Source organism: Branchiostoma floridae, chromosome 2 (assembly GCF_000003815.2).
Source record: "Branchiostoma floridae strain S238N-H82 chromosome 2, Bfl_VNyyK, whole genome shotgun sequence".
In the NCBI taxonomy this organism is placed as follows: domain Eukaryota; kingdom Metazoa; phylum Chordata; class Leptocardii; order Amphioxiformes; family Branchiostomatidae; genus Branchiostoma; species Branchiostoma floridae.
This window is the reverse complement of record NC_049980.1, coordinates 5,710,366-5,719,155: the sequence shown is the minus strand read 5'-3', so window position 1 is coordinate 5,719,155 and position 8,790 is coordinate 5,710,366. Positions and strand designations below refer to the sequence as shown.

Sequence of the window (8,790 nt, the reverse complement as noted above, 5' to 3'; positions counted from 1 at the left end):
ACTCATCATATTTTAGGGGTTGCTTTTGTCCATTGAGCATCTTTGATACTTACAAAAATAACCATTCATGTGGGTGTAGCGTACAACCTAATCGTCTTCACGAAGAACTTTCATTGCATATCCATGCATTGAACAATTCTCACGAGTCTTAGATCAGAGGGTAGTAACGTTGTAACGTTAACTTGCTTAATAAAAAAAAACATACATACAATGAAGAAAGGACCATTTGCAATCACATAAAAAGGAACACATGCTTAAGCTGATGTAAGTAAAACTTAATTTTCTTGAGTAAATCTTCTATTATGATAATTATTAATTAGGACATTTATATATGAAATATGGTAAATGCATACATTGATGTCAATAATGTATCTTCTTATATAAAAGACAATCATTTATATAAAAAAGTGCTCGAGTAGACGTCAAAAGGCCATTTGTAACAACCGATAACATGGTTACACTGATACCTAATAATTTTATTGAGTAATTTACCACGCTTTTTGATTAGGACATTCATAAGATATAAAAATAAATGTATTGATAGTTGTATCTCCCACATAATATACAACTTTAACGTAAACATAAACTTTGCATTGACAATGCGGTGCTCATCATAATTGTGGGGCTGTTTTTGTTTATAAAGTATCTTTTTGCACTTACAAAAATAATCATTCATGTAGAATAGTGTATGTGGCGTAGACCTAATAGTCTTCATGAAGAACTTGCACTGCACGCATTGAACATTTTGCAATCGAAAATCATACATACAATGAACAAAGGACCAATTGTACTCACAAAATAAGGATAAAATGATTACGCTGATTTAAGTAATCAAATTTTCTTGAGTAAATCTACTCTAATAATACTATTTGATTAGGTCACTTGTAAAATATGCAAAAAAATACGTTGCATTGATAGTTACATCTTCCAGATTATATACTTATGCAAAGGTGACGCACACATAGCTTTAATATTGCCTTGCTCATCATATGTTTGCGTTGCTTTTGTCCATAAAGTAGCATACGCATGCAAAAAAATAATCCTTCATGTGAAAAGTGCTTTCGAAGACGTCACCACATTTCAGTAGAACTTGTACTGCATGCACAAGAGTGAGTAAGATCAAGAGTGGTAACGTTGTGCCTTATAATGTTGCTACGTTAAAGATAGTCACTTACAAATGTAGCTGGGTGTTGTGTTTTGAATTAACTAATATACTAGCCTGACTATACATGTGGCGATCCTATACGTCTACTGAACCGAACAAACACAATATATGTTATGCAGAATTTCCGAAATTCAGACCTTAAAATTTTCTAACATGGCACTGATTATCAATAGACAATATTCCAGATAGGATACAGATATGGTGGTCATTTTGGGTCATCCGGGGTCATGCATCAAAGCGATTCTGTAGTTATCTGTTAGTCCCTAGTTGAAAGACCTATATTACTTTATAGGTGGGTCATCTTCAATGGTACGTTTTGCCCCTCTAACTTGAAATACTGCAGAATATGTGCTTCCCATTTTTAGAAAATATTATGTAGGATATTTAAACTCGATTTTGACCAAACTTTTTTTCCCCAGTTTTTGATGGTTGAGACGAGAACATGAAGTATCGCGTGCATATAAGCTCCATTTGTACTTTGCAACAGTTGAACCGTGAACATAGAATCCTGCACAGATGTCTGGTTGATTTCCTTTTGGCTAGAAATTAAAGTTCGGGTAGTTGTTCCAAAATTGTAGGGTCTATGTCATTCTGTCATCTTCGCCTGGGCGGCGGCATGATTTCTATGTCGTACATGTATTGTGCTTAGCACTTCCTCTTTGTGTATATCGACTTGTTCCTAATGTAATACAGCTGCCAATAGTCCGTTTATTTTCATCCCAAATGATCAAATTATCATGTGCATGTGCATGGGAGCGTGGGAGATGTGCATGTGCACGGGGTTTAATCAGTCCCCCTCTTTAAAGAAAAACGCCTTTAATGAACATTATTGGAACGGTGACGATTGTCTCCTACAGTCTTACTAGAAGTGGACATAAGACAAACTAAGCAGGGAATGAATGGACTAAACGTATAGTCCTGTGGTTTAGCAGCATGGCCTACCGATGCCGAGGATTAAAGAGGATCCACCATGCAAATTGGTGGTGTTCGAATGTAGTTCGGGGTCTAAAACTTCCATATTTTTTCTTGGAAAAGTGGGTTGAAATTCTAGCAGTTTTGAGGTGGATGTGACAGGGGAGCGTTTCTACTTTCTGATTATGGCCGAAAATCTTGATTTTTGGGGTGCTTCTATGAGACATAATGTTGGGACTATTTCTTGGTTGTGCAAGGGTCTCTCTTCACTTGGTGGTTATGGGCTAAATTTCAATATTTCCTATGCATATTCTTAACAATGGGAATCATGGGAGAAAGAGGCTGTCAAAAATCACCTACCTGACTTTTAGAACATGAAAAACTCACATTGGCAAGGTTGTCCGACCTCTGAAGAGTAATTTAACGACAAAAAAGGGAAAAAATTTACGGCGGAATTATATTATACGCCATGGAAACATAGGTGGGAGACCTTTTCACCCCCTTTCACTGCATGTAAACAACACCAAAACACCTAACTTCTAAGGCCTACTGCAACCACAAATATCACTAAAAATCTGTTTTTTCAACACAATATAGAAGCTACAACCCTTGCCTATAAGATGCACCCCCAAAATCCAAACATATCCCAAGAAAAACAATTTTACAGCCACTTTTCACAAGCCTACCTAAGCATTCTGAGGGCACTAAAACTGGGTCATCTGCGCAAGTCCGGAAATACTGACATTTGCCCTATGCGTTTGAGGGGGTGGGAGGGCTTTGGGGTATTTTTCTGCAAATTATGTCATAAGATTTCTAATAATGATTCTAATTCTAGTGTGATTTTATCACAGTTGAGATGATGGACTTTCATATGAGGGTAAGTTTGTATGACAGAAAGGTGAGTTATTGGCACTGTCTTTCTGCGTACATTTCAGTTGGCCAGGAATTGCCTGGCGGCTGCCCTAAAAAAGCTTCGCTTGGCTACGTTTTAGATCGGCTTCAATGAAAAACCCATTTCCGGGTTCGCAGTCAGATTTTGTTGACTTTCAGTTGTCCCCTTGTTTCTTTGTCTATTGTCTTCTTTTAAATGGTCGAGCCAGAGTTTCATACTAACGGTCATCAACGGGTTTTCGTTTCTGTTCTGTGCTCTTGCCACGTCACTCAGCCTGTTTCCATTCACCTTTACCGCGCCCCCTTGCGGGCCCCAACAGGAGAGCATGACAGGCAGGAAGACAATACCGTGCACCAGGCCGAACACGATGACTAAGAACTAGGGGTGGGTACCGGTACAGAAATTCAGGTCCAGGTCCGGTTCAGGTCCAGAGGATCAGGTCCAGGTCCGGACCTGAACCTGTACCTGATTCAGTATGACTCATTCTAATGGTCCATTTCACTACAAAGAAATCTGTTTGGTGGAGTATTAGACTTACACTGGCGTCTTAAAATCCTACAACGCTAACTGCGCCTGTACGATTGACTGTAAAACTTGGTAGAAATGACTATAAAACTTTTCTACTTCACTCTTGTTATTTTCTTCCACCTGCAAGCACCAAAACGTGTGAATACCTGATCAAGTAATCTGCTAATTTTCTAATAGGTCCAACATCCGGTCCACCTAATTTTTTCAGGTCCGGTTTTTCTGGACCGGTCCAATAAGAAAAACCGGTTTTGTACCGGTACGCTGTACCGATACCCAGCCCTACTAAGAACACAGTTTTGAAGAAGGTCCGGAAACCGTACGAGGGGGCCATGCTTAGCGCAGCTACACCCAGAATGGTTGATATTGACCCCTGAAGGATCGGCACACCCAGACTGTACAGCGCATGCACAACTATGGCGTCACGATTACTTTCCTTAGCCGTGACAAAGGAGTATACGATGTGAGCCGAAAAGTCGACGGAAAAGCCGATGCACATGATGATATGTATCATGGAAACGCTGTCTAGATTGACGGACCAGAGCGTCATGAACCCGAGCACCCCCGTGCAGATAGACGCAATGGCGAGAGTGACCCAGACGGCGTTAACTACGTGGGGCATGAGGAAGAGAGAAACAACCAACATGGCTCCTGTGGCGATACCTAAGTTTTGCAAGGTGTTGGGTAGAATGGCGATGTACTGATCGTAATACACGAACGCTGGGTGGTAAACAATCGCCTCTACAGATGCCCCAGAGGCTAATTCTCTCATCTTTGTCATCATGTTTTTCTCCTTCAGAGTGCCGTCAATTTCCTTTGTCTGTACGAAGAACCGACTGGCTATGATTTCAGTACCGTCTTCATTGAACAATATGTCATGACCATATTTGGTAAACCCTTGCACGTTAAGAAAGCGGTCTCTGAGGCACTCTATGAAGGAATCTTTATCAGTAAGGTTCAACTGTTGCGAAGGTGGTAGCATGGGGTTGGAGCAGATCCGGTCTATATATGCCAAGTAATCGCGTAGCCATGACTCGGACACGTTCTTTCCATACGTGAACGCAGTGTCCTCAAACTCCGCTAACATGTTCTCAACTCGATCCTGCACGTCAGGGTCCCAGTAGTCTAATTTTTCTGTTACGACCACAGCGACTCTGACGTCATACTCGCTGAAATAGCGGTCGTCCTGCTCGAGGAAGCGGGCAACGTACGAGGCGTCGCCGGCAAGCTTACTGAGCTGGACACCCTCCATCAGCTGGACGCACCCCCAAATCGCGACGCCCAGGTACCCCAGAAACACAATCATAACTACGACTTTTACCCACACATTTGTCAAGAAAGGCCCGTAGTACTTTTTAAAGAATAACATAATGAGGTGGTCATTGTGATCTTTGCCGTCCTGTCCGACCCCTGCCTTATTTGGGTCGCCCCTACAGCAAGATTGCTGACAACAACTGGTCTGGTCATCTTTTGAAATTATTGGGACCTTCATACATGTCAGGAAATGTCGATTCTGTTTTTCTCTGTAACCGTCATATATCATGCAGGCCCCAAAGAAATTAAGCTGAAACAAGTACGCAAACACGATAGCTATGCCGCTGTACATACAGAACACGCGGACGCCCGGGAAGCTTGTGATGGCGCCCACGGCGAAAGCTAAGGCGTTGGTCAATGACGTGATGGTGATGGACACTCCGGCCTCGGCGTAGGTGTTGGCTGACCGGTCCTGCACGCTGTCCAACGGGTTGGTCTTCCTCCACGCCGCTAGCAGGATGAACATGTTGTCCACACCGACACCTGAAAGGATGAAGAAAGGAGGGAACCAGTCGTTACTACCGTTACGGTGGTGATTGCTACATAAGACTTCTGATCAACAGTCAAGATTTTACTGCACGAAAAGCATGCGTAAAGGCGCATTTTTTATGCAAGTATGATTTTACGTAAGCTTTAAGAATACTTTACATGTGCTCAAAAATCAGTTGTTTTTTTGGTAACGTTTCTACCAACGCTATGGCTAAGGTCACATTTCCAAACCGTGACCCGGTCGGGTAGCTTTCGGGAGCAAAAAGAATTATATAAAAGACATAAAAATACACAAAATGTCAGAGGTATATCCAAGCTTCGTGGATTGATGAACTCCACAGCTGTTCATTTAGTCTAGAAACGCAACAGTGCCGCACGTCAGTGTGAGTGCAAGACAAAATCGGCGAAATTAACACAACAGTGCCTCAGTGAACGAACGCAGCAATGCCGCAAGCGTGCCGCACGTCAAGTGAGAGGGGGCCTTTATGCTAAGGGACCAAGAACCCGATTTCCACCTTCCTGACATACAAGGCACACATTCGTAACTTCTTTTCATTTGTAGATGAAACACAATTAGAACAAACAAGTAGCGTAAGAGGAAAGTTACATGGCTGGAATAAATGTGTAAACATTACAAAGTTTGGACATGACTTTACAGGTCTCACAGCGCCACCTATCTACACTGGTTGGTATTGCAACATGTCCTTCAAGTCGTACACAGTGTGACACTGTGCTGGCCGGATCTTTGCGGGCATTTTTAGCATCTGTCTTGAGTCAATACACTCCAAGCAACTCTGATTTGCAGGGAGTAAGTGCGTCTTTATTCATTAGAATATTTCTTTTCTATGTCTTTCTTTTCTTTTGTATTCAAAGACGAATTTTGTACATAAAGATGTATTTCTTGTTTGGACAAGCCTTTTTGTCGCAAGAATGAGGATCTAGGAACAAGAAAGTTTTGTGTATCCTTTAGGCTGGTGTATCTTAAGAAGAAAAGCGCCGTTAAACGGCTGAAATCATCATTGCAGGTAAACCCGCATCCACAGGAAGGTTTTCTTTGTAACAGGGTATATAACTAACCTCAAGAAGGTTTTCAACCTCCTTGCTAACCTTAAGTTTAATTGGACATCAAACGCTGGTCAACTATAATTCTGCCATGGTTAGATTGATATAGTGGAAGATTCATACCACCACACCCATACCCCGCGCCCCAGACAGGTGATGGAGGGATAAGGAGTGCGGAAAGTCTCCATCCCTGAGCAGAGAGCGAGGCGAGTACTTTTCCCAAGCCATAAGAAATTAGAGAGGATGGTTGTGTGTTTAGGGTAAAGATACCTTCTTCTTTATATCTCAACACCCTCATACCCTTCCTACTGTCCCTAATTGACCCGACTTTAATTTTCGCCTGTTTCTGCCAACCACCTTTTTAATTTCCTCCCCAAAGTCTTCTTGATCTTGATCTTGATTGGGTACTGGACAACGCCCCTCAGTTGGGGCAAAGCGTCCAGGGGGAGTGCTGCGCCTTAATGTCCCCTGAGGCGTCGGAGAACTGCCTCCTTGAACTTTGGAGCGTCTGTGATCTCCGTGACCTCGTACGGTAGAGAGTTCCAATCTCTCACGGTTTGTGGGAAGAAGGAATGTTTGTAGCAGTCTTTGTGAAAAGGTAGAGCCTTGTAAGAATTTGGGTTTGAGTGTCGCGATTGGCGCGGTACAGGCTTTAGATGAGTTTCGACCGGTAGGGCTACTTTATGGTGTCTTGCTAAAGACAAACTGTGCGCCTTTTTGTGATAATATCTTTCCCTTTTATACCCCTGCACTCATTAGCATACGTGTACGTTTGCATAACTCCTCTGATTGGTTACCCTCCAAAATTGAGTTAACTGACCACCTGTCTCTGGCGTGCGGGGGCAGGTGTGACGCTGTGAATAGTACACAAAGATTATTCTGTCTCTTTGCATGCAGTTCTGGTCACCACTGGCTGAGCTTGTCCAGGTAGACCCACAGGCCAGAGCTGACACATCGTCTTGTTGGGAGACTCGTGCAGTAGTTTCTAACACCACAGCTTATGATGAGCACCAACCTCTTCTGTACTGCTGTTCATGGGACATGGAAATAAAATGTCAGCAAGTCCACGGCAGGTAAGTTTCATGGATGACGACATCATTAATTTTAAACATGTAGCCATGACCGTAGTTGTAGAAGGGAAACTAGTTCGATGTACATGTAGTAGTCAAGTTGGTGAATGATACCAGTCTTCCAGACTTTGTGCATCGATCTTGTATGGCCTGTTTGATGTGATACCATCCAAGTTAGTTTTGACCATGACGGATGCGGGTTTTCCTGCAATGATAATTCTAACCGTAGGGCGGCGCTTTTCTTGTCTTTGCCATAGGATGCACTCCCGTGGCGAAGCAATCTTGATGCTGCTTCACGGTCCACTCTGCAATGACGAGAAGGCGTATCCAAATCAGGTAACATCGTTATTGTCTGAAGAGTCAAATTAACTTGATGATATCCCTACTAATTGCTATAATCCAAGTTTATTTTTAGTTGAAAATACGCCCTCTTTAGAGTATCAATCTATTCATGTAAAACTACAATCCATATGTTAACAGTTGCAGAAGCTTTATTCTTTGAATCAACGTTTGAACCTCATTAATAAAATAGAACCATAGACATTATTAACAAAGGGGCACAACCTTAGAAGATGAGCAACACGTATAGACAGCGGAAGTTGTAACATTCTATTACAATCTGGGTTCGTATGATTATCCCAGAGACGTAGAAGTGACGGCCCAGAATTGCATGGAATGGCGCAGGATGGTCCACAAGAGACGTCGCCTTGATGCAGACCACTTGACACAACGATGAAGAGACCTTATCAAGTATCAAGTAAGTCAGTATGATTATCTTACGGTTATCTGACGGGTTTTTTTTGCGAGTCACTGTGTGAAGGAAAGACAAAGTTATGTTTTAGATAATTGATGTGACGTGTCATAAAAGCGCGACTTGAGCCCCTAACGTTTTTCTGCATCAAAAACCAGGATCATCCCCAGTCCATTCTACTCCACAGCTGCATAACAGTCGAGCCTAACGATTTTCTCATTGCATCAATGTGCGCAGTTACAATAAACCTGCTTCCATCAAACATAAATCATGTGTTGAGCTATAACTTGTTATGCTCCGTGTTATTCAACCATATTTTATCCAATGTGATATCCTAGTCTGTTTTATCAAGCCCCATCCTATGGAATTCCAGTCTTGTGCCTCACGCTAATGTGCCTAGTGCCTCATGCTAATTTTTGCCATCGGAATCACAGCATATAGCCCTCTTCACCGCATGGATGCCACACACTTAGTCTTCCAGCGAAGTGGCATCATGACTCGCCACATTGTTCACGAATGTTCCAATAGCATTGATACATTACATCCTTTACAAACATTATGTGTCATAGAAAGAAAGATTGCTACTTCCCATATGACGCACTAGCTGCAA

At 42.3% G+C, this 8,790-nt stretch overlaps 1 protein-coding gene and 1 long non-coding RNA gene across 3 annotated transcripts in view; one reads left to right on the top strand and one right to left on the bottom strand.

Annotated features, from left to right (window-relative positions):
* Positions 1-2,996: 2,996 nt before the first annotated feature.
* On the bottom strand, positions 2,997-5,280 carry LOC118431846 (patched domain-containing protein 3-like). Its single transcript, XM_035843245.1, has 2 exons — positions 3,781-5,280; positions 2,997-3,347 (listed from the first exon to the last, which is right to left on the bottom strand). The coding sequence occupies exons 1-2, from the start codon at positions 5,272-5,274 to the stop codon at positions 3,066-3,068; spliced, it is 1,776 nt and encodes a 591-aa protein (XP_035699138.1). The 5' UTR covers positions 5,275-5,280; the 3' UTR covers positions 2,997-3,065.
* Positions 5,281-7,180: 1,900 nt separating this feature from the next.
* The window catches only part of LOC118410227, a 20,869-nt gene continuing 19,259 nt past the window's right edge, over positions 7,181-8,790 (top strand). For both annotated transcript variants that reach the window (XR_004830537.1, XR_004830536.1), the window contains exons 1-3: positions 7,181-7,432; positions 7,687-7,765; positions 8,072-8,186. This is a non-coding gene — a long non-coding RNA (uncharacterized LOC118410227). The remainder of the gene's footprint in view (positions 7,433-7,686; positions 7,766-8,071; positions 8,187-8,790) is intronic.